The sequence below is a fragment of the Coptis chinensis genome, chromosome 5, assembly GCF_015680905.1.
Source record: "Coptis chinensis isolate HL-2020 chromosome 5, ASM1568090v1, whole genome shotgun sequence".
NCBI classification, from domain to species: Eukaryota; Viridiplantae; Streptophyta; class Magnoliopsida; order Ranunculales; family Ranunculaceae; genus Coptis; species Coptis chinensis.
Genome location: NC_141460.1, coordinates 9,463,536 through 9,489,656, shown reverse-complemented (window position 1 = coordinate 9,489,656; position 26,121 = coordinate 9,463,536). Strand labels below are relative to the sequence as shown.

The 26,121-nt window shown below is 35.9% G+C and overlaps 2 protein-coding genes across 8 annotated transcripts; one reads left to right on the top strand and one right to left on the bottom strand.

Annotated features, from left to right (window-relative positions):
• Nucleotides 1-250: 250 nt before the first annotated feature.
• Nucleotides 251-24,664, top strand: LOC147496578 (Pseudouridine synthase family protein). 7 transcript variants are annotated; one of them, XM_086559549.1, is made up of 11 exons: nucleotides 251-585; nucleotides 650-771; nucleotides 856-956; nucleotides 1,037-1,124; nucleotides 4,772-4,850; nucleotides 5,015-5,097; nucleotides 8,406-8,471; nucleotides 8,897-8,950; nucleotides 12,140-12,265; nucleotides 22,814-23,055; nucleotides 24,118-24,664. In XM_086559549.1, the coding sequence occupies exons 1-11, from the start codon at nucleotides 495-497 to the stop codon at nucleotides 24,218-24,220; spliced, it is 1,155 nt and encodes a 384-aa protein (XP_086415675.1). In that variant the 5' UTR covers nucleotides 251-494; the 3' UTR covers nucleotides 24,221-24,664. The 7 variants fall into 7 exon arrangements, with proteins under 7 accessions (XP_086415675.1, XP_086415674.1, XP_086415676.1 ...); XM_086559548.1 differs by having other exon boundaries at nucleotides 856-965; XM_086559547.1 differs by having other exon boundaries at nucleotides 427-585; nucleotides 8,894-8,950.
• Nucleotides 24,665-25,134: 470 nt separating this feature from the next.
• Nucleotides 25,135-25,903, bottom strand: LOC147496577 (glutaredoxin-C1-like). The gene has a single exon (XM_086559553.1). It carries the CDS (start codon nucleotides 25,836-25,838, stop codon nucleotides 25,473-25,475), a length of 366 nt encoding a protein of 121 aa, XP_086415679.1. The 5' UTR covers nucleotides 25,839-25,903; the 3' UTR covers nucleotides 25,135-25,472.
• Between the last annotated feature and the right edge of the window lie 218 nt (nucleotides 25,904-26,121).

The following is a 26,121-nucleotide window of genomic DNA, read 5'->3' as shown; positions in this document are numbered from 1 at the left end:
TAAAATGTCAAGAAATTGTTAGTGAGGCTGACGTGGAATGTATATAAGAATACAACTCATCTTATTAGTGCGAGATAGATAGAAATCGAGGGACAAATCTTAGAAATAAATAAATAAATAAATATAATTATTGTTATATATAAAAAAAAATAGAGTCAAATAAATAATATACTACGCTCACGCCCCACTGCAATGCAGTATACTAGTTATAGGAGATACTATAAGTATTTTGCTTTCTAACAATTTGAGTGTTTAATTTGTTTTGATTACAATTAAACCCAATACCATGACTTGGTGAAATTGTGACTCCTTCCCTTCCCTTGAAAATGTCTTTTTCATGGGTCATTTTCCTTCCTATTGGTGTGCAATATAATGCCTCGTGGATAAATATTAAACCTTTTGGGCCACACCAATAGGCTTCAGGTGTGTGTGTCTAACCCATATTGACCCTGTAAACAAACTGAATATGATTTTCATCGATCTTATTTATTGGTATGAAGAGAAAAAGAGGCAAAGGCGACATGGAGATCGTATGGCAAACCCCAGCAAACCCACCCGAGCGCCACGACTACATTTTCCGCAACGGTATACCCTTCATTTTTTCCTTTCCTCTTATTAACTCACAATAATAATATTTTAAAAAATTCAGGAAAGCGTCACGTGAGACCATACTACTTCGAATTCATATCTCACGTGAAGAATCGATGGGCTGGCAAAACAATTGTGGATTTATTCGCACAAGAATTTAAAGGGCGACCTTACGATTACTATGTACGTATTATTCTTTTTTTAATTATTATTCTCAAATAAAATATATATTTAATAATAATAACTGTTTTTATATGTTTTTTTAAGGTGAGTGCTGTGGAATGTGGTAGGATACAAGTTGATGGAGAGATGGTCCCAGTTTCTTATGTTGTTAAATCATCACAAAAGATTAGCCACTTCTTACACAGGTTAACTTGGTTAGTTAGTTAGCTGTTGTCATTTATTTATCACAAATGAAAGTTTCTGAAGTTTAGAATGGTGTGTGTAGGCATGAACCACCTGTGATGGCGTTGGATTTATCGATTCTTCATAAAGAAAGTGAGGTGGTTACTGTTTGTAAGCCAGCGTCAGTTCCGGTAGGTCATTCCAGTATATTTATGCTATTGAATTTCAGAAGAGGCCAATGTTCAAACTGTTCCTTACAACTCTAATGCAATTTGACTTATAGAATGATACTCCAACCTGACACATTGTGGGACCATTTCCTTAAACATTTTATTTTGTCGTATTTTCGCCCCTTTTTCTGTTGTCTCAACCAATTGACTTGTGAAGTTGAAGACAACCTCCACGACCCTTATAGATAGTCTTTAAGGGTGTGAATGGTTACGTATTGAAAAATTGTTGGTGCATTGTAAATAAGGACTTTCGCTTTTGGTTTAAGAACTAACAAGAGTCGCACCTCACTTACATTAGTGGAGTTGTAGGCTTGTAGCTTTCCTTCCCCTTTTGTCATGCTGCGATTTCAAATGTCTATTCTGCAAAATCCTTAGTTTCAAATTGTTGCGCGTTGCTCTAGTATTCTAGAAGTTACAGTTGTAGCATTGGGCATCTCCAGCTTCGCATTTTAATGGTCCTTCCAGGCTAATTTATGGTTATGACTTAAGTGGATGCCTTTCTTGCTTTTTTGTGCACCAATTTTTTGTTCCCTTGAATATGACTTCTTATTTTTCAAGATGGGGAGTATGACTTAGACATCATGTATCGCATGTTGTGCAAATGAGGTGTGCTTCCTATTTAGGATAGCCAGGAGATATTCTAGGGGTGTTTATGGGTCGGTTCTTACCGGTTTTGGTTCTATTTTTAACAGTTCCTACGTGGTTCGTTTTTTTCGGGTTTTTCTTAAATTTAGAAAACCCGAAACCGTACCCATTAAGTTGGTTCCGGTTCCTTGTCAGGTTATACATTATTATTGTTAACATTACTTTTTTAATTATGTAACCGGTATAAACGACGGTTTTTCGTGTGACATATAAAAGTTGGGTTTTAATTACACTTCCCACCTATATTTTTGTCCTCTCATAAAAAGTAATTGTCCTAATTAATTTTAATAATCTTTGAAAGTTAAGTTATTAAAAAACTTTAAATACATCTTATATATTGTACGTACGTGTGTATTAACTCGAACATGTGTACTTATACTATACACACATGCGTCCTATATAAATATATCTCACACTAAATTTTAACATGCAGAATAATTATATATTCCATAATTGTTAGCATTACACGTATTCATTATCCTATATATATATATACACGTGTAATATATCAAGCACGTGCATTATATATAGATATTATCACGTGCACGTGTATATACATTATATTAGTTAATTCATAGTATACGTATACATGTTGACATTATTATTAACATTTATGAAACACATATTTACATAATGTAACATATTATAAGATATACATTTAACAACACATTCACTATATACTATATATATATGTTTAATGGACTTTTACACCTAAGTAAATACTATACTATAATGTTTGAGTTCGTCTTTGTTAATTGTAATATATTAGTAAAATTTATATATCAAAATCATAATAATCGGTTCTAGGTTCAGTTTGGGTACCCACAGGTTTTTAACTATTCGGTTATAATAGTTCTGTTCTTGAAGACCCACCTTTTATGGGTCTAACATTTTAGGACCCATAACCGCTCTAAACGGTTCCAGTTCGGGTAATCAGATACCATGCACACCACTAAGATATTCAATGAACTAGTGTTTAAGACTTCTTGGATTGAAAATGTTTTTATATGGTATCTGAGTAAATCTGTAGGTATTTGAGAGTTTTTATTCTGTAGAGACCGGTAGTGCAATTTCATCCCTGCTTCTACGATGAAGTTTATGCCAAGATGGTCCTAAATGAGTTCTTAACATTACAATAACTTTATATAGATTCAAAAGTCTAACTGGAATTTGTTTGACTTCAACTTATAAAAGTGATGAGGTTTATGTTGGGAACACACTCAACATTTTTAACGGTTTGGTGATGCCATGATGAAATAATGTTAATTTCTATGCACAAAGCATGGCGGTCTCCCTGTTCATATGTAAAACTTAGGGTCATTTTGGTCCCTCTCTCCCGTAGTAGAGTACCCCTTTTGTAATTTTCTGTTTCAAATTCTTTTGCGCAATACTATTTATTTTCTTGGTCATACATGCAGTTTTATCAAAATCGTCAAATTGCAAAAGATCTGAATCTGAGGTCTGAGTTGAGAATCTTAGGAGTCGGATGGATTCACGACTCAAACTGGTAGAATGGTTAGGAATCACATGCTTCCATTTTGGAACTATTCCTTAATTCAGTGAAAAAGGAAAAAAAAAATTGAAGCTCTTTCGTGTTTAAAGTTTAAACCCATTTCTAACGCCCAAATCAAAGAAACATAACAAAATGTTAGGATTAAGGTATTTTCTTTTGATATTTATTTCTTTCTTCTAATTCGTCATTTTTTTTTGTGCTCTCTTCTTCTTGAAAATAGTTCTCCATGACTTTTGTTTCTTTGGCGCCTCAATAGGTTAAAAAAAAAAGAAGTTAACGATTCAAGCGTTAATCACGACACCCAAACTTGATATTTAAGAGATGTGAAAATGGGAAATTGCCAATTTCTCCATATGCTCGAACTTGTGGAGAGGGCAAATTCTTTGAATATGAGAGGAGGCTCAATGAGATAACATAGGTGGGACACACCTTAGAATGGAATGGGATAATCTCAGCATCCCCCCTCGTCGGGATACGATGGATATAAACACTGGTGGACACTTTTCTGTTTTTTATGCAACTTCACATGGCAAGACTTGAACATGAGAGCTCTTATAACCTGTGAAATTGCCAATTTCTCCATAAAGCTCGAACTTGTAGAGAGGGCAAGTTATTTGGATAGGAGTGGAGGCTCGGTGAGAGAACATAGGTAGGACACACCTTAGAATGGGGTGGAGTAATCTCAACTAGAGAAATGGGACTTCTGGCATACTTTGTAATTTTTACAAACAAAGCCATCAATTGTGAAACATTACCACCACAATCTGGAGTTAAGATAGAAAAGTTTGGACACATGGCATATTTAAAAGGTCAACTAAATTTCTACAAACTAAGGTAATAAGCTGTTAGGCACTTACATCAGAATCTGGTGTGATACTTATATGCTTTTGAGTATTATTCTAACAAGATCGGGACACTTTGCATGGTTTATGCATACATAATTTGTATGTGTTCTTTTTTTTAGCCTTACGATTTCCTTTTCTTGAAAAGAGTTATTCCCAATATGTTTCACGAGTTGTCATGAGTTGAAAACCATGCATACCGGATGATGTGCAGTTGTTTAGTGATCTACATTTTAGTTGCGACAACTTTGTTTGCATCATATACTTAGCTCCTTGGAACTCAACAGTTCGAATCAATGAGCTGTGTTTATTAGCTCTTTGGTTATTCGTTTATAATACGGTCCGGTTCATTGTTTCTTTGAACTCTGTGGTACTCATGTTACATATCAAGTAATCACATTTCTGATTGTTAATGGGTTTTTGTAATTCATCTCTAAAGGCATTAACTGAATCGGGTCGGCTTCTTAACACACTGCCTCCCGCACGTATGTCATGTGAATATTCCAGGAAGCAGGATGGACCCCTTCTTTTTATTTCAGTCTCACATCTTAACTTGACTGTTAATGTTTTTTACAATTTCAAGTTTTTGACATTTTACTGTCATGTAGGTTCATCCATGTGGCCAATATCGTAAGAATACTGTTGTTGGAATTCTCCAAGCTGAGCATGATTTAGCACCTTTGTTTCGTATCCTAACAAGACTCGTCCGCTTAATTAGAAAATTGTTTGTAATTATAGTGAAGTTATGGTTTTCTATTTACAGAGCTAACATTGCCATTTGTTTAATATCGATGGGTTCTGGTTAATACGTTTCTTGTCGACTCTGTGCATATTTCTTTGACACTTGTCAGCTGTGCATCGGCTAGATCGACTGGTTTCTGGGCTTCTAATTTTTGCCAGGAGTGCTGCTAAAGCAGACTTATTTAGGCAACAGGTAATCATTATACTGTATACAGCTTATAACTTTATACATATGAATTCTGTCTTGATATGAGTATAGGGTGTTATTCTTGTGTTTAACTGGGTATTTGAGTATTACATATGTGATACTTTTCTAACGTGTTGTTGCGGTATAAATATCTTTGCACTTTCCAATCATTATCCGATCTTTAAAGACATGCTTTAATGTGTAATATACAGTAAGATATTATTTTGGAACTTCAATTCCGAGATCTTGATATTACCTTCTTTTCATGGATCGAACTGACATATAATTGAAGAAGACTGAATGACTTTTAGGATCTTGTACTCACCTTAGTAGTGGCAGTTTTATATAACACTAAGTTTTGTTTAACTACCATTTCCCTGACCCGTGTTTTACTCTCTTAGCTAGTAGGGGATCTTTACAGAGAAAAAGGGGCATAGGCACCATCATATCTTTACAAAGAATGGTCAATCATACATGTACTTACTAGCTGTTGCTCGTCCTGTGTCATCTGAATATTAGTTCTTAGAGCCAAAGTTTGCACATGATCACGTACATCAGGTTTATTTAGAGCTTCATCAGTTGTTACATGTCTTTGTTTCAACTGTGCCATCAATACTTTTTTTCAGTGCTAAATGGTAATTGTACTAAGATCTTTTGCTAAATGGTTATTGTGCTATGATTTGTCTCTGAAGGGTAATTGTGTTAAGATAAATAGAATACGGAGAGGAAAGAGGAAGGAATGAAATAGGTTGCTTTGAAATTGCCTCCCTCCCTATAACACCGTTGGACAAATCTTTAGTAAGTGAAGATGATTCTCAAGCATATGCATAAAAGCAAGTCTTGAGCTCCACCACTGCTTTGCACACTTTGGAAAAGCAGCTCCATGTCTTGCACAAGTATCTTCACCACTGCTTCACGATTAATCCAAGAAGCTTTGGTCTTGAGTTTCTCCCATAATGCTTTGACCACCCATTTGTCATCCCAGCCAAGTTCAATTGGGTCAACTGATTCCCTCCATAATAGCTCACCTCTCAGTTTTGTAGCTGATAGGCCCTCTAAGCTCTCAGCCGAAGCACCCAAATATGCCTTTGATATACACTATAGCCACGATGAATTAATACTCTTCAGACCAGGTGAAACCTATTAATTAAACGGGTTTTTTTAATGGATAAATTGATAATTTTATGAATTAATCGACTAAATTAATGGTTATTAGTTTATCAGTTTATTTTTTAGTTTTAAAATTCTATATAACGTACATTATTTAGGGTTTAGCATACAAAGTTGATGATTATTGTTGTAATTTGGTCCCCATCTCATTCAGAGAAACTCTCTAAGCAACAAAGACACTAAATTAGTTCTTGTTACTATACAAGAAATCACACTGGAACTTCTTAACGCGTTACGAAAAGTTAGAGATGAAATTTAGCTAGACTGAAAATCGTAGCCAAAGACAAGCAACACTAGATTAACATTTTAAGAAGGCATCATAATGGTCTCACAGAGTCACATGTACGTCTTTGCAAATTACTATTATGTATACGTGGGACATACAGGAAATTGTTAGGATTTTTTTTTTTGCTCGGTAAAGTGAAATATCATTAAGAAAGGAGAAGTAGGTTGAGAAGGCCTACATTACAAGAAAGAAACAAGAACTAAAAACATTTACAATAAAAGAAACTACATAAGAAAAAATCAAGAACTCCTCTATCACCCCTTGTCTAAGAACATAAGATGATCCCACCTAGCTACAAAAGACTCAAAGAAACATCCTCTAAACTCTTTGAAGATTTTAGACCACTAATATAATACAGCTTTTATCGATAGAATCGTCTTCTTAAATGAAAATGAGATTCCGTCAAAGTGACGATGGTTCCGCTCTAGCCAAATGCCTCACATGATCGCAAAAGTACATAAGCTCCACATGCAATTTCCTAAAGAAGAGAATGGACAATTTCCTGAAGAAGAGAAACTATTAGGCAAATTTTAAAAGTGTATGATGATCTTACAAATTCAGCAAAATTATAAATTTAGTACACTGGACTTATAAAATTTATTATTCAATTCAATTATCAATTTATTGCATATTACTTTATTGAGGTTATATTGTATGTTGCTTGTTTTAGCACATGTAGGTGTGCAACTAGAACATATTAAAGGCAGTTTTTGAAGAGCATTGGGCACATTCGTACACGCCTTTGGCAGTCTCTACGAGTTTGAATGTGCCTTACAACACTACAAATAGTATAGGGTTATCTATGTGGCATGTTAGTTCACATTTGTGTGCATAAAAATAGTGGAGATTTCCCCCTTCTTGATTAGGACGCTTCCTTAGTGGAGTTGTAGGAACCTTTGACATATGGTAACACACTTGCTTTGGAAACTTGCTTCTGCTTCTAATTGGGAGTATGGTTTGGGCATTGAGTTTGACTAGCCCAAGCGTGCACGCAATAGACTTACCCATTAATTTTATTTTTTTTTTTTTTTTTTAAATTTTTTATTTTGTTTCTTAGGAGCCACATGGCATGTTTTAATTGGTTTTCTTGGCTAGCAAGGCAAAACCCTAGTTGTAAATAAGGGCTTACAATTCAGTTTTGGGGGAGAGTGGATGTTATTCAATTATGAGAAGATTAAATGAAAGAGAGACTTTTAGGGTTCTCGATACTTTTTCTCAAAGTGTAGATTTTATGTTATTGTTGCGTCCGCCGTTATAATCTGCATTAGAATCTCCTTGGACCTTACTACTAGCTGATTAAAATCTCGTTCCTGATCTAACGATACTCATTTCCATAGTACATAGGCTCTTCATGTAATAAATATTCGATAATTTTACAATTATGCTTCGATATTTGTACAACTATGCTTATGATTTTGTGATGATATGAAGACGTTATAGCCTTGATGACTAGTAATTTCTAAGTCCTCAGTTTTACATGTAAATCAATTGTGTTGAGCAATCAGAGAAGTATTTATTACCGTTCTTTTTATTTGTTATGAAGATTTATATACTATATAAGTAGTTGAGAATTTGAAATGAGAAAAGTCAAACGTATCACCATTTTTTGTCAGTTGATAAAGTTTTTGTTTATGTGGCATTGGAGTTCTAGACTCAATCGAGGAAAGATATGCAGGTGGCAATCGTGCTAATGCTAAAACTTGTCTTCGTTTTAAAGCTTACTCTAATTGCTTGACATTTCAGCTGTGCCTGGAGTAGTTTTTGTTTGTTTTATTTATTTTGGCTGGTATTCTTTTGCTAAATATACTATATTTATCTTTTTGATATACCATCTCAAAGTACGCTGTATCTTTTGTAGATTGAGGCTGGGATGGTTCAAAAACAGTATATCGCCAAGGTTATTGGGGTGTTCCCCAAGGCAGAGGTGGGTTCTTTTTCATTTCATAATATATAGTATGATCTTAATTATATTTGTCCCCATTCAGGCTTGGCTCGTTTATTAAACGAGCTTTGAAATAAGCTTAAGCTTGGCTCATATATTATGTGAACGAGCTCGAGCCGAGCCCTAGTAGCTCAACTATTTCACGTTGTGAGGTGTGGGGATGGTAATCGAGCTTATCAAGCTGAGCTTCACCACACTGGTTTACCTTCATGCTTACAAATATGCTCAAGCTTGGCTCGTATAGTTTATGAACGGGCCTGAGCTGAGCAATAAGCAAGCCAAGCCTGCGCTGCCAAGCTCAAATTCCACCCCTACAAATAAGTGCCAATTGGTTTTGGTGCTCTTTTTAGTTGTTTTATAATTTTTTTACACTCAACATTTGGACTAATTATTTCCTTGTACAGCAGGTTGTCAATGCAAATGTTGATTACAATGCTCGAGAAGGGAGGAGCTCTGCTGAGGTGATGTTTTCTGTTTCACATTTTCATTGTTTGTGCATCTATGGTAGTGAGCATAATTTGAATGTTATGTTATATAGTTGATGTGTATTGAATGCTTACAATGGGGTTCTCCCAGGATGCCTTGCTAGTTACTATACATTTTCGTCTTACCTAGTTCTTATTCTTGACAAGAATTCAACGCATCATGCGGATCCTGGTTAAAGGCTAAGTTACATTGACACAGGTACGTGTCTCGCTGTCCAACACAGGGGCAGGGTGTCTGACACAACACCCATAAAGTACCTGGACACGGGTGACACACTTCCATTTATGTACATTTATTTATCTATTTTGTAGCTTAATATTGAGTTGGGTACCCAAAATTCATATCCAAGCCTTCTAGAACTGATCACCACCATGTTCTCTGTGAAGAATGGAGATATATCTCATCCCTAAACAAAGGGAAGATATAACAGAAATATAATTGAAAATAGAAAGAGAAGAAAGGGAAAGGGAGGAAGGAGAGAGGGACAGGACAGCTGTAATATTTATCAGATGTCTTACAGATAATGCATCCATTAATTACAACTTTGCATTCTTTGTTTCCTGTTTTATCTATTTTATTTATTTACAGTTGTATTATTACCGATTTTGTTGCCCATTAGTACAGTAATATTGTTAAGGGTATAGGTTGGAAATCTCCAATGGATAAAAACACCAGTAACCAGTCGGAGTGGTGACCAGAGTCAGTAGCCAATCGAAGTGGCTACTGATACCTTTCCTTTCCCAAACGAATGTGTGCCCTGCATAAAACTATCAGACGCTACTTCTAGTGATGACCAGCATCTCTGACTTTTCTTAAATGCTCTCCCTCATCCTCTCCCAGATCTTGATTAAGGTATCAAAATAGTTGTTGATTTTCCTTAAATAGTCATTAAAACCATATTATGAATTTTTATTGTCTACCATATTTGAGTAGTTATTAGTGGAGGACTTTAGTGATTACAATTCTATTTTGACAAAATAAAATAAAATTAATGGAATTCGAAAATGGGAATATGGGATATATTAAATGGTAGAACTCAGATATAAAATGAAAGAGTGGGGATATAATGGTAATTGGCAAAGGAAAACTGTTATTGTATACATGGGGGGCTCGCAATTTGTCGGTATCCAATGGGAGTCGCTAGCAATGGTTGCTGCATTCACTAAAAATTCACTGCATATAAAGCGTGAACTATGAGGGTTTAAGGGGATGCAGTTAGCGTTATGCGGGAATGGGGGACGGTAGGAGCTTGATTTTACTGATTTTTTAGGGGATAAGGTTCCATTAGAACCAGCCTTATTTGATTTACTTCTATGTCCTGTGTTTTGTGGCGATTACTCTGTGTAGTTTTTGCCGTGTCTAACTGTGGCGACACATTTTTCATGATGACTGCCGTGTCCATGTTGCTTAGGTTAAAGGAAGTGTCTTGAAATACATAAAGGGCACCAAGGGTTCTTACTCAAACTTCACACTGTAACTTTCTCATAACTGCTGTACATATCAGAAATCATCCCGTTTGTTATATATGGTTGCCTATACATCATGAATTGTTTGGCAATCAAGTAATCTTACTCGTAGAAATATAAGTTGGACATGCAAGCGTCTGAAGTGCATGAATGAGAAGTTCATTTATGTTACTTTGGCAAGTGGGTATAATCACAAAGACACGTGGAACAAATATAAAAGATATCAAGCAAGAAAAAGTGGAGTCTAAGTAGGAAGATGCTTCCCATGTATGATCCATCCCAAAAAAAAAAACAATAAAGTAAAGAGTGAGGACTCAACTGGAAGAAATGATGGATACAGTATGAAAAGCAGGAGGGAGTAGGGAATTCACACATGACCATTAGTTAGGGTTGCTTTTATTTTCTTATTTGGTTTTAATTGTTAAGTGTCCTTTTATTTTTGTAAGTCTCACAAGTCCATTATGTAATAAGGTCATGTTTTTGCTCTCTAATTAAGATTTGTTTTCTGTAAAAGAAAAGAAATATGGTAAACTCAGTGCACATTTTTAATGTTAGCAGGCAACAAACCAAGTGAGTAGCATAGAGGCCACTCTTTAGAGGCAATGTTCTAAAAAGCACTAGATGGAGGGTGGGCAGTGGGAGGAGGGCGCCTAGACGGACTAGGCGCTAGGTATGCCGACTAGCCAGACACTACATGATATGGGGTTTAATTAATTTAAAGTGATCGACCAAAAAGGAAAATAGAAAAAGAGTCGTGAGAAAGGAACATTGGAATAAAGTAATAGTTAAAAATATACATTTTCACAATTTCAGACACACTCAATTAGGTATCCAAGTTAACTGAGAAGCATCTGAACATTTGCAAAAATGCTGGTCCGTAACCAAAATAATATATCACGCCTCAAGTTATTTACTTATTTAGGTATTATTTACCCTAAGGCCTAAAGTCCTTATTAAGAAACATTATCTTCTTTGAAGGACCAATATTTGTTTTTATTTTATTGGACACAAATTTCGACTAGTTATGGCATTAACACCCCCGCCTTTCCCGGTGAAGGTGGTATATAGGCCCTACCCCGATGTATCTTGTTTCTTCAACTGTATAAGGTTTTTTCTGTTGCCTTATTTTTCATCTCCGTAAAATTGAATCACAATTTGAGTTAGTTTTGGTCCTTAGTGTTTTATCATTGTGAAAAGCCCCATCAGTTTCTGAAATTTGGAGTTATATGAGCATTTAACATAAACTAAAAGTAAACGTATATTATATAAAATTTTGTCAAACTTGTGTACCTTGGTCACACCAAAGGGGTGGACTGTGTCAGTTGATACTAGCTGATAAAAAGGTGTCACTAAGTGGTCATTAAACTGGTTTTGGACAGTAGTATCCGTGATGAGAGTGTTGAGAATGCTGATAACATCATTTGCACTATGCTAAGACTAAAATTTAGTCTCTTTTGTTTGGTAATTCACAACACAATTGTCGTATGGTGATGAGAAAAATTAGTTTCTTAAAGCTACTGACTGTTTCCGCTTTCCTGCTTGTTATTTATTTGCCCAATAGCATCTGTTAAGTACTTTTCCAAAGATTTTCCATAGTTAAAGGTGATAAAAATATACCTAATTGCCATTTATTATTTGTTAAGTGCTTTTGAAAGGCTTTTTTTAAATGGGATCTGTTTCAATACTTCTCTTATGCAGGAGGAGAAGTGTCCTGGTGATATACATCCTAAAGGGAAGTCGGCTTGTACCAAATTCACCAGGATTAGTACCAATGGAACTTACAGTATCGTCTTATGTGAACCAGTTACAGGTCGGACTCATCAGGTATTCCTTCAGTAGAACCTTTTATTTTCTATCTAAACAAAAATCCTTTTTGATGAAATGTTTGCTGTGATTTCTATTGAATCTGATCACAATCGGGGAGATGCTTTGTGCAGTATGTTATTAGCTTTCTGAATCATTAGGCTAAGAATCTTTGCTGCTCATAGAGTATGCTCTTGTTTCGGTTCTATCAAAAAAACTGACATAGGATTGTATTGTTCTATTTTGATTTTGAATTTATTTTGATTTTTATCTTTTTTGAGGTTGTTGCTAGTTAATCTCATTAGGAAGGGGATCAACAAAAATAAATCAAGGAAGCTTGAATTTAACGGAGCGGAAGCGTTAAAGAGACTATGGAACTTGAACTTGAAGATAATAAACTATGATTGAAAGACTAAACTGAATTTTTATTCAACAAATGATGAATAATAATACAAAATTGGTCACAGAATTCATTATATAGACAACTCCTTTGTAACAAGTTAGAATCCTTCTAGAACAATGAAAATTGGTTTCCTAAGCTATCTAGAACATAGTAGCAAACTTATAAACCTATTAAAACTCAACTTAAAGGCTTCTTGACAATTTTAATTTAGCAATTCATCTTTAAAAAAGAAAAACAGAAATTAGTAACAAGCGTTATTCAACAAATAGAACTCAAACAATAGAAAATACAGACTCGGCCGATGCAGACGAATCTAAAATACGTAGAATGCGGACATGGCAATTAAATAATATTCATTATTTATTTTCTATATCTATTGGATATTTGAAGTGTTGAAGTATAGGATACAGTGAGAAGCACTGGATCATTGCTCGAGTATAATTGGAATAAAATGTGGGAATATCTCTACATGGTAGGATATCAAGAATGTGGAATATCTAGAATATCCCCGGATTGTTGAATGTATCTGGATAATATGAAATTAGAATTAATATGTTTTGCTTTATTTGTTTCCATGTTAGGGTGATATAATTCTACATATAAACTCATAATGAGTTCATCAATCTAACAAGAACAATGAAACATATTTTGTTTCTCCTTGGTCTTGTTATCTTCTTTGTTTCTCAATGTGGGACTATCCTTTCTTTTTGGATATTGGTTCACACATCGAACATTCTCCACCTTGGACCAATATCTCGTCTCAAAGCTTGTCTTCTTTCTTTTCTTTCATTTTTAGTCTACTGGACTCCACCTGAGTCTCATGTCAGGCAACCGGGATTTGATACCATTTGTCAGGCCTGACCGCAGCCAAACCTAGGGCCCACAAATGGTGCTCTCACAGATTTCCATCCAAGCCCGATACTGCCCCCAACCTTGGCCACTATTGAGCCCAATCAATTGGTGTGGGGTTTTTAACTCAAAGGCCTCGGCACCAGTTTGAGAGAGATCCACACTCTTATACAGTATAAAAGTGAAGATGAAGAACAAGATCAAAGAGAAGCAAAATATGTTTCATTGTTCTTGTTAGATTGATGAATTCATAATGAGTTCATACGTAGAATTACATCACCCTAAAATGGAAACAAATAATACAAAACACATTAATTCTAATTTTCTATTATCCAAATATATTCCACAATCCGAAGATATTCTAGATATTCAACATTTTTTATATCCTACCATGTAGAGATATTCCCACATTTTATGCCAATTATACTCAAACAATGATCCAGTGCCTCTCACTGTATCATATACTTCAACATGAATTTTACTGATATATTTTTAGAATGATTGAAGATCCGTAAATCAGTCATGATCATGACCAACATAGACAAGGGAGCAGTTCGTAAGAACCTTATACAAGATTAAACTAAACGCAGATCAGGTTTTTGCAATTAATTTTTCTAATCATAACTTTTTTGTTGCGAATTTGGTGATTGTCGAGTGTTTATAAACAGCACAATCTAGATCAGTGTTCAAATCCAAATCTCATCCCTTGTTTTCTGAAACTGTACCCTCTTCATTTTCAATGAAAAAATCAAGGCGAGTTGTTTTCTAAATGAACAGTTTCTATTTAGTGAGGTACTCTTTTCTGCTTCTTTCCACTCTAGTTGGAGTTGTTTTCAAGAGGGGAGGATTTACGTAGAACGCGACTCAACAAAAACATAATAAATCATTTGAATGAGTTTTTACTGAATGTTTATTGGAAAAATTCATTTGGATGAATATATCTGTTATTTCAGAGAATGCTGTCAGGGACTTGGGTCTGAGTGATTCTTCCAAATGAATCCCAATTCATTCAAGTGAATCTTGATTTCCAGTTTTCATTGTAATTTGCTTTCTACTCGGGTCCAAGTTTAGTAGGATTTGTGTGGGAGTTTCTAGAGTTTTAGTATGAGTTTACTATTTACTTTGGGACTCATAATTGAATTAGAACTTTTCTAGTGAATGATTTTTATGAGCTTATCTATATAATTGTTTGGAACGAACAACTTATGGATCAAACTTTTATCAGTTTTAAGAAGTCTTTTTATGGTTATTGTTGCCATCATTTTTTTTTTGTTGGAATTGGTCAAGTGAAAGATTTTTATTAGAGAAAAACTGTAGATCGAGAAAACCTACCAGAGTACCAGTACAACAAGAGAAAGAAAAATGAAGAAGACTTCCTAAAAAACTACACTTACAATTAAGAATCTCTATAGATAATATCCAATGATCTCGCCATAAAATTATCATAGAAAATGCTTCTCTAGTCCACAAACACATGAAAAAAATCAGGAACATGTTTCTAGCTCTGGTGATGTCATGGGCGAATTGGGATGCGATTCTTTAGGCAATGTTAGTAGCACCATTTCCCTAGCAGAGAGTCTCTTATTTGTGTAATTATCTCTCGTCTTCTTAGGTGTGAGTTTTACACAAAGATTTGCTCTCCTCGTTAGTACAATTTGGGTCTAGATGTGTTGTCTTTAGTTGGTGGGTTTCGTGTTCTTGAGTATGGTGGATCCCTCTGTGATCCAAGCCACTCAGGCTTCCTCAAGCGATAATGCTCCTATTGCTTGGAGCTCTTTATTCTATAGTAACAGTAATTCTCTGGAAATGAACAACTGGAGTATATTGAGTTATCAGGAGTGGATGAATAGCTGATGCCCCCCCCTCATTCATTTCTTGATGAAGGTGCAGAATTCTGAGAGGCTATGAAGGGTTAACTAGTATTACACCCCCAACTAGATGAGCCAATTAGGATTTCCCCCTCACTAGATGGGGAAATTAGGGTCTCCCCCCTAATAACACACACACAAAAAAGTCAACTTGGGTTGACCGTGTTTTTTTTGTGTGTATTGGGGTTAATACTTGTTAACCCGGCTATGAAATCTCCACAGATAAGGACTTATTTTACTTCAAGTTCATTGAACAAGAGGATAGACAAAAAGTTCTTGAGGGTGGACCTCTATTTATCAGAGGCAGAATTTTCCTAATTAGGCCATGGTCTGAAGATCTTGAGTTAGGTAAGCAATACCTTAAAAGTTAAAACTATACCAATCTGGGTAAAGGTTTATGATGTTCCCAAGCAACTTTGGACTAAGCATGACTCGAGTTTTATTTCCAGTAGATTGGGTAAACCCCATTGTCTGGATGTGGCTACAAGGAAAAGGTCAAGGCTTGACTTCGCGAAGGTGCACATTCAAATTCCATATGATGCAAAGTACCCAGATTCTCTAAAAATTTAATTTAGGTGCTGGGAGAATAGTTACAGTTGGAGTGGAATATTCTTGGATTCCACCTTGTACTCACCTGTAAATGATGTGGGCACAAGTTGGAAATGTAGCCTAGTGTGACTCGAGTCTGGATTCCTAGAGAAACAAGTACACAAAGTGCTATGGTAACCGCTCGAGCTTCTCCTCAAGTGGTTGATACTGGTGAAGGTAGGGTTAACACCATAAACGCTCAAGAAGCTGTAAGTACTGCTGAGGTGAATGTGGTTGACCACCTGAGGGAGTTCGAAAGGATAGTCAGTACTATAGATCAGAGCCATGAAGCTGACCTTGTTACTGAGCCTGTTCCGTGCACACAGGGAACTTTTGAAATCCTACTCACCTTAAGGATAATGATGGTGGAATTGAACAGCATAGTCTAAGCACTGAGACTCAGACATTGTCTGACATTGTTCCAGAAAATGCAAGTCCCATATACCCATAACGTGGTTCAAGAGTTGGAACAAATTATACTCATCTATGAGGAGGAACAATCAGCTTTTAAAGTATTGGAGACTTCTATAATCTCTGAGATAGTGGCTGAGGCTGGCAATCATCAAGTTTTTGATGATCATATTGAGAAAGAAGCTGAGGGTAGTTCCATCAGCACCAGTTACAAGGAACCAAACACAGAAGCAAGCTGAGAAAGCTTTATGTTCAGTGACTAGAAGCACCAACTCTCTCCTAATAGTAGTAAGCAGCAGCCACAACATTTACCCTCTAGAGGCAAGGGAAGGCCTAGAGGTGGGGGAATGAAACACTAATATCTTATAAAATGCAGGTGCCAACTAGCAAAGTTGGTAAAACCTTTGGGTGATGATATCAGAGGTCTGGGGTTCAAACCCCGCCGTATAAATGAGTTACTGATCGTTTGATCTCCTTTGAAAACAGGCTTGCCAAAACAGTAGGTGCCAACTAACAAAGTTGGTAAAACCTTTGGGTGATGACACCAAAGGTCAAGGGCTCGAACCCCGCTAGCGAAAAGTTGCTGATCTCATTTAAAACTATATATATATAGGGATGGAGGCACAAACACTGTAGCCACATTCTAGACACAGCCAATCCCATCCTTCTATCTATTCCAATCCTATGGATAAAGTCAATTCTCAATTAGCAAACACGTGAAAATAATGGAGGGTAATTTTGGGAAAAAAAATTGACCGAAACAAAACAAACGAAATAAATAAAATTTAGGTTGAGAATTTTTCTCTAGAACTCCTCCTTCTCTACTATCTCTTCTCTATTCTCCCTCTATCTCTTCTCTCTTCTCCACTCAACCACGACTCTCTCTCCAAAATCAAGCCACGATCTAGTGGAGTTCTCTATTTTGGTTTGTGTGCTTCTTTCGAGGTAAATTTTGAGCTCACAGTTCACTCTCTCAATTTCTCGATCTTAAATCGATTTCTCTTTCAATACCATCTCAAATTTCTAAGACTAAACTTATCTAATTGCTTTCAAACTTTCTTTTTATATATTCACTTCACTGTTCACAGAAAAGAAGAGAAAAAAAATTACTGGTGGCTAAAGTGGATTCGTGTCAAAGTCAGGCCAGTTAGTTAGAACAGAGTTTATCTTTGAGTCCCTTCCAACTTCCAACAACACAAAAGGTGAGTGAGTTTGGTTGTTAAGTTAGTTGTCTTTCTCTATGTTTGTTTGAGTAATTACATGTTTTTTTTTGCCATGTATGAAAAACGAAATGTTGAATTTTTTGTGATTTTAGAGTGTTTGGGTTGTTGGGTTAGTTTGTTTTAAACGTTAATGCTAGTAAAGAAGGAAAAATTCATTCTTTTTTGGGTTTTTCTGCAATTGGGGTTGTGTTGCATTTTGTGTAAAAGAGGAAGAATAAGCTATTTTAGTTACAAAAAAAGAAAAAAGAAAAAACCATCTTTGTGTTGTTTCCTGCATGTGGGTCTTTGTTTTGCATGTTAGCTTTAGGTAACAGTTCATGTTTTATTTCTTGAAAGTGCGAATCAACCATCAATTTTCGTGTTAAAACTTTAGCTTTTAGTTACTTTTTAGCTCTCAATTATTTTTTCGCTTTAGGTAACAGTTCATGTGTTTACTGTAGATGGATATAACTATGTTTTAGCTCTCAATTGACTGTTTTTTAGCTTTAGTTAACGGTATGTTTGGTTCGTTGAATTTGTGTTACTATAGATGTAAATAACTATGTGCAATAGGTGTGGTGATAACATTCATGTATCAGATAAATGTGGTTGGCTATCTACACCTTGTTGCATTCGAAACTGTCGCGGAAGTAGGATCCTGAAACAGTCGGGCCAAACTCGATCTCTTGGGAAATTTTTTTCGACTTGCCGCGTTTGTAGAGATTTCCAATGGTTGGAAGATGCTAAAGCATCGTCAGTAATACCTCTGAATTATCTAAGATGCAGATAGGTGAATTGCGCGGGGTTTAGAAATGTTAACACGACAATGAAGAAAAATGAAAATGAAAGCAAAATATTCTTGAATTGCACGAGTGTGGGAAGGATTTCGAATGGTTAGATACGTTGTTAGCAAGGTTAATGAACAACATTGAGTCGACAGCGAGTTCAAGCTCTTCCCCAGTCGCCTTCTTCCTCGTCTTCAAAAGGAGATAAAAAAGTGAAAATTACACTTGAAATTGACGATAATGGTTTGTCGAAAGAGTTTGAATTTCATTGTAAAATTAGATGAGTGGTATTAAAGAAAGGGGTGATTTCCAGTTTTATTGGAATGGATATAAAAATGTGGGTGCCGCCTTGCTTCAGTGAGGGTGACAACTTTATTCACAACTTGATGATTTCCAGTTTTGTTGTAATGGAAAATTTTAAACTATATATATATATCTATTTTTAAACTTTCCATTACAATAAAACTGGAAATCATCAAGTTGTGAATAAAGTTGTCACCCTCATTTTTATATCCATTACAATAAAACTTGAAATCACCCCCTTCTTTAATACCACTCATCTAATTTTACAATGAAACTCAAACTCTTTCGACAAACCATCATCGTCAATTTCAATTGTAATTTTCACTTTTTAATCTCTTTTTGAAGATGAGGAAGAGGCGACTGGGGAAAAGCTTGAACTCGTTGTCGACTTAATGTTGTTCCTTAACCTTGCTGACAATGTATCCAACCATTCGAAATCTTTTCCACACTCGGTGCAATTCAAAAAAATTTTGCCTTCATTTTCATTTTTCTTCATTGTTGTTTTAACCTTTCTAAACCCCGCACAATTCACCTATCTGTATCTTAGATACTCCAGAGGTATTACTGAAGATGCTCTCATTGGAAGTCTCTGCAATCGCGGAAGGTCAAAAAAAAAATTTCCCAAGAGATCGAGTTTGGCCTGCCTGTTTCAGGATCCTACTTCCGCGACAGTTTCGTATGCAACAAGGTGTGGACAGCCAACCACATTTATCTGATGCATGAGTGTTATCACCACACCTATTTCACATAGTTATTTCCATCTATAGTAATACAAATTCAACAAACCAAACATCCAGTTAGTTAAAGCTAAAAAACAGTTAATTGAGAGCTAAAGCATAGTTATATCCATTTACAGTAAAACATGAATTATTACCTAAAGCTATATCCATTTACAGTAAAACATGAATTATTACCTAAAGCTAAAAAATAATTGAGAGCTAAAAAGTAACTAAGAGCTAAAGTTTGAACACGAAAATTGATGGTTGATTCGCATTTTCAAGAAATAAAACATGAACTGTTACCTAAAGCTAACATGCAAAACAAAGACCCACATACAAGAAACAACACAAAGATGGTTTTTTCTTTTTTCTTTTTTTGTAACTAAAATAGCTTATTCTTCCTCTTTTACACAAAATGCAGCACAACCCCAATTGTAGAAAAACCCAAAAAAAAAAAAAAAAAAAATTTCCTTCTTTACTAGCATTAACGTTTAAAACAAACTAACCCAACAACCCAAACACTCTCTAAAGTTACAAAAGATTCAACATTTCATTTTTCATACATGGCAAAAAAACATGTAATTAATCAAACAAACATAGAGAAAGACAACTAACTTAACAACCAAGCTCACTCACCTTTTGTGTTGTTGGAAGTTAGAAGGAACGCAAAGATAAACTCTGTTCTAACTAACTGGCCTGGTTTAGCCACCAGTAATTTTTTCTCTTCTTTTCTGTGAACAGTGAATATATAAGAAAAAAGTTTCCAAGCAATTAGATATGTTTAGTCTTAGGAATTTGAGATGGTATTGAAAGAGAGAAATCGATTTAAGATTGAGAAATTGAGAGAGTGAACTGTGAGCTCAAAATTTATCTCGAAAAAAGCACACGAACCGAAATAGAGAACTCCGCTAGATCGCGGCCTGATTTTGGAGAGAGGCGTGGTTGAGAGGGGAGAAGAGAAAAGAGATAGTGGAGAAGGAGGAGTTTCAGAGAAAAATTCTCGATCTAAATTTTGTTTATTTAATTTTTTTGTTTCGATCAATTTTTTTTCCCGAAATTACCCTTCCTTGTTTTCACGTGTTTGCTAATTGAGAATTGACTTCATCCGTAGGATTGGAATAGATAGAGGGATGGGATTGGCTGTGTTTAGAATGTGGCTACAGTGCATGTGCCTCCATCCCTCCCCATATATATATAATTAGGAGTCTGGAATGTGAGGGGTATTAATGAAGTTTCTAAAGCAAGAGAATTGAATAAAGTGAGAATTGAGAATAATCTTTGTATGCTTGGGTTACATAAAACCAAGGTCAGGGCAGATATTATTTAATTAGGAGCACTTGCTGTCCTTTCTGGACTCATTTGAGGAATTATAGCATTTATAATTCAGATTAGGACTGTCAATGAATTGGTTTAGGTCGGGTTTTGAAAAATCTGAACCCGAACCGATAAGGAAGTTAGAACCCAAAACCAAATCGAGCCGATAAGAAAGTTGGGAACCCAAACCGAACCGAACCGATAAAAAATATTGCAAACCGAACCCAAACTGACCTCAACCGAAAACTATAAAATCAATTAAATCTTAAATTAAATCAATTAATTTCAACCACACAATTGATAAACATATACAAAATTAATCATAAATATTACTAAAATGTCATCTTATCGTTCGGGTTCATATTGGTTCGGTGGAGGGCAAACCCGAAACCAAACCAATATCTTATTGGTTCGGTTTCAGGTCGGTGGAAAGTAAATCAAATTACCAAAACCCAAACCGTTTTTTATTGGTTTGGTTCGGGTCGGTTATCGGGTTATCGGAACCTATTGACAGCCCTAGTTCAGATCCCTCTGGGAGGATTTGGTTTTGCTAGCTGCCTACGGCTCATAGTTTTCATTTAATTGTAGTTTATGCTACCAACTCTGTGGAGAGACAACTTGTGGAACGATCTGATTTCCTTAGGTAGCACTATCACAACTCCATGGTGTGTCAGGGATGACTTCAATAGCAGTTTGGTCTCGACTGAAAGGATGGGAGCTCTTGTCCATTGTAGAGATCTCAGAGACTTTTCAGATTGTGTAAATTCTATGTCTGGTAGATTTACAGTACACTGGAAGTTTCTACACTTGGACAAATGTATGGTTAATGTGCAAAAGCAGAATTCAAGCCTTGAGGGGTGTCTGACCACACTCATATGGTACTCACTTGGTACACACCTACAACACTTCTCTAATATAAGTAAGAGTACTGAAAACTCAAGAGTAAAGCTCTTCTCAATTCAAGAGAAATTAAGCATCGACCAAGGGAATACAAGCCTCATTGAACAAGAAAGGATAGCAAGAAAGGAATACTCAGATCTCATGAAGATGGAGTATGAGGATATCAAGCAAAGAGCTAGTTGTCAATGGTTACAACAAGCCGATAGGTGCACTGCTTTTTTTGACAACATGGTGAAGGAAAGGAAGATGAAAACCAAAATATGGTCTATCTCAGATAGTAATGGCTCTAAAATTTCAAACAATTCTGAGGTGGTAGACTTTATAGTTAGCCACTATAAGAATATTTTGGGAGTTAGTTCCTCTGTTAACAAAGAATTATTTGAAGAGTTTCAGATGAGAGCCTCAGTGCAAGCACATGAAGCAACATTGCTAGAGAGAGCAATAGATCCAGAAGAGATTAAAGATGCATCGTTCAGCATGGACAATCTTAAAGCACCAGGCCCAGATGGCTACAATGCTTATTTTTATAAGTTTTGCTGGTCTATAGTGGGGGAGGACTTTGTGAAAGCTATTGGTTTTATCTTCTCAGAGAATTTATTACATTCAGGGATACCAAAGAAAAAAAAAGGTCAACAAACACTATGCTCCAGTAGCAAAGAAGGCCCTTTATGGTTATAATGACCTTCTGGGATTCCATTACTTTACCCTCAAAATTTCGTCTGTTACGCTCCAACCATATACCTCACATGAGCGAACTGGCTCCAATTCCAAACATGTTACCCTCTGTAAGAGAATGACCATGTATTCAGTTATCAACGTCATCTTCTTCTTTCATGATTAAGTATTTCTTTACTTTGTTTCGATTCTTGTTAACTAAGAAGAAACCTCTCTAATTGTTGTCACATTTAGGCTTTTCACTCACTTCCACTGCTCCACTGGAGACAGGAATCCAACCTGTCCAGTAAACACACACAGGCATGTACGTGTACTGTATTTATTATTATTCTATGTTGCTGCATTAATAAAACAAATCAAGTGATTATCTAGGTCAATGTGTTGCACTTTTTATTGTTTATTTTATTGTATTGTATTGTCTGCATTTTTAGAGTGGTAGCTTTTTCTGGTTAATTTTCATATGCTTGTAACCTTAATGATAGCGTTAAGTGCCAAGGTTGAAGCTAGACTCGTGAGGCTCCTAATTGCTTCATTGATTATGAATGTGAATAGATTCGGGTACACTTAAAGTATGCTGGTCACCCTATCGCCAATGACGCTCTCTACCTTCACGACATAGTTGCAACTCGTTCTACTGTAGAAGTTACTGCTGAAAAAGAAGCAATGCTCAACTCAGATCACTCAACTTTTCAATTTCCTAATAACGGCCAATCTGATGAAAGTGAAGAGAGCTCCAGTAAAAATTTCAGCACTGATCCTATGTGCACTAACTGTCCAGATTTGGTTCCTAAAGGGTAAGGAGTATTATTTCCATCAAAATAAATAGTGGTGATAGACTTAGTTGTTCTATGAGCTTATTCTTATTTTTTGTTATACTTTTGGGATTGGTAAAACAATAGGTATAGAGTACTGTGATAGAGAATTTAACCTTACAAATCCGCGGGTGACAGAAAGGACCACCAAGAAACAACTTAGATATGATGTCCTTAAGTCAAATGCCTATCATGGCTTCAGTGCTGGGGATCATGGAGCTCATGGTAAATAGTGGTGATAGACTTAGTTGTTCTATGAGCTTATTCTTATTTTTTGTTATACTTTTGGGATTGGTAAAACAATAGGTATAGAGTACTGTGATAGTCAGTTAAGGACCACCCAAAATGATGTCCTTAAGTCAAATGCCTATCATGGTCTATAGAGCCTTTATGTTACCCAAATTGTAAGTCTATAGAGCCTTTATGTTGACTACAGAGTTTAGAATATGTCTATGGATATTTTCTGGCAAAAGGAAAATTTGATTTCACGGTCCTATTCAACAAAACACAAGTATTTTGAGCTGTTGAGCTGTAGGATAGACTTGGCTTTCCGCTATTTAAGTATTAAAAGTGCATAGTTGTTAGAATCATCCATCAAGGAGGTTTCGATTGTGAATATTTCTCAGGAAAGACCTTGGAACTTGGTACCATAATGAACATCTCTTTACTGTTTCGAAGCATGCACAACAGTATATTATATTTCGTTTGAACAAAATAACTAAGGGTTTCTCTCCCAAGTTCAGAATTGTTTCTTTAGTAGAAAAAGTTCATTCTGAAAAATACTTTGAAGAGGCCAACCTGTATCCACGATGGGGTAGAACCTTCTCCTACGATTTCCTGGGCATCGCGTGTCAGTTGATATGACAATGTTGACGTGACGTTAGTAGGAGATGGTTCCATCTTTAATGATAATGGATGGCCGCGCAAGTCAGTTATTGTGCTGATTCTCCTGCCTTCTTTTTTTACTCCTACTCTTTCGGGTTAGATCCTCGACTGTGGTCAGTATATATTTCATCTGCAGTGTCATGTATCTTCTATTTGCAGATATGGCAAAGATGAAGAGGGTCTGTGGCTACATTGTGCGAGATACTCGGGACCTGGTTGGGTTTACGAATGCCCATATCCAGATTGGGCTGTACTGTCATGATATTATTTTGGCTTGCTTATTTTCAGGCATCAAAAGCATCCCTGAGGGGACTGTATTCCGAAATTTCAAGTTGAGTCTTCTTGAAGGCATCCTTCGTTGAAATCTGGAAGCAGCAATGATTTCACAGTTGAGTTTATTGTTCAGGTGGACGAGGATCCCTATAACTCTTATGGTGTCTGCTAGCCAAACAGTGAGTGCAATGTTTTGTTTTGCTAGCCCCATTTGCTGAAACCAAATTCCAAAGTATGCCTTTGAGCCATATATCGATTGGCTTCTGTTCCATTTGTACTCCCAACTGTATATGAAATTTTAAAAAAGAAATGTTTCGAAAATTTGAGTATTAGAAAATACCAAAGTCATTACTTGTATAAAGATTACTTATTTACTGGCACTGGGTTTGGGCAAATATTAATATAGGCAAATGATTTGGCTCCTAGAATAAAATATCATTGTCTCAAGTCTCAACATATATGCCATTGATACTGCAATTGCTGTTTTGGGCTCAACTTTCTTCTGTCGGGCGACTCACATTCGGTATGGCGACCATATTTGCTCGTACGTTTTTTGTTTTTCTTACTCAATCGGAACTTGCCACGTTGGACATTTCAGAATATAGGACAAAATTTTAGCTTCAAAATTTTCCACTGTTTTCTACAGATAATGTGGGTCCTTTGGAAGGGCAGATCAGCAGTCAATCATGCCTTTTGTTCTACGTTCTGACTTCAATTCTGTCGGTCAGAATTCTGGTAAAAAAACTAGTAAAGCACAATAACTTTCCGGGCCAAAACACAGCAAAGTGGCAATCCTTTTCAGGTCTAAAAACACTCTTCACTTCATCACGTAACTCATAAGTGACATAACACACCAAGAGAAACATCCTTGAAAAAGGATAAAAAATGAATGACACAAGAACATTGAAAGTGAAAACAAGACATCAAAGATTGAAGGAAAAGTTAGTTACTAACTAGTTTTTCATCGAAGTAAAAACAATAAAAGTAACTAACAAGTTTTTCACTAATCTTTTTTCTGATTTTCCATACAGGAGAGCGAAGCAAATACATTTTTTTCTGTGTAAACATCCTAGCTGAAAAAAGGGTGAAGAACTAGTAAACCTGACAATAGGAAAGTCACGTAAACAAAATGGAGGAAAATATTGAACCCATTCCTCCATTTCTCCTTTTCTTACTAGCTAGCTATATCTCTGAAAATCTAAAAGACATTTTTCTTTCTTTCTGAATATGTGACAGTATCTTCAAAGCCAAAGAGCACCAGCTTCCTTTAGTAAAGGAACCAAAGTGCCATTAATATGAGAAGCCATAACTCTATCCATGGAACCAACAAGTTTACCACCAATAAAAACCACAGGAACAACTGGAGAAGTACCCAAAAGCAGCATTAATGTCTTCTCAATCTCTTTCCCTCTTGGGTTTTGATCAAGCTCATAAACATATGGGTTCACACCCATTCCACAAAATAGCTTCTTGATAGCATGACACATGCAACAACTGCTTATACTGAAAACCACTACAGCACTCTCTGATGCTACTCTTTGAATCATCGCCGGTGGGTACTCTTCATTAACAGTGTTGATTGTCTTCTTGTATGAACCCCAAGCCATTTTCCTAGTTCAAAAAAAAATCTCAAAGAAAGAAAGTTGACTAGTAGAGTGTGTAGTCAAGATATGATGGTGTGTAGAAATAAGTATTTAGTGGGTATTTATAGAGAGTGACTTGTGAGTTAGGAGGACTGTGGTAACAATTATTTTGGGAATAAGGGATGAGTTTGTGATTAATGGGAACTAGTTGTGGTTTGACTGATGACATGGTGGTCAACTGGTCAATGGTCAGAGGGAGATAGAGCTGGTTTTGTGAATAGCCCTAATGAAAATAGAACTGTACTTA

Excerpts from the sequence above, each read along its gene's own strand:
- LOC147496577 (XM_086559553.1), bottom strand. The coding sequence starts at position 25,838 with ATGGCTTGGGGTTCATACAAGAAGACAATCAACACTGTTAATGAAGAG.
- LOC147496578 (XM_086559546.1), top strand. The coding sequence starts at position 495 with ATGAAGAGAAAAAGAGGCAAAGGCGACATGGAGATCGTATGGCAAACC. Across the intron at positions 8,951-12,139 it reads AAGGGAGGAGCTCTGCTGAG|GAGGAGAAGTGTCCTGGTGA; the intron begins GTGATGTTTTCT and ends TCTCTTATGCAG. Across the intron at positions 12,266-22,813 it reads TTACAGGTCGGACTCATCAG|ATTCGGGTACACTTAAAGTA; the intron begins GTATTCCTTCAG and ends GAATGTGAATAG.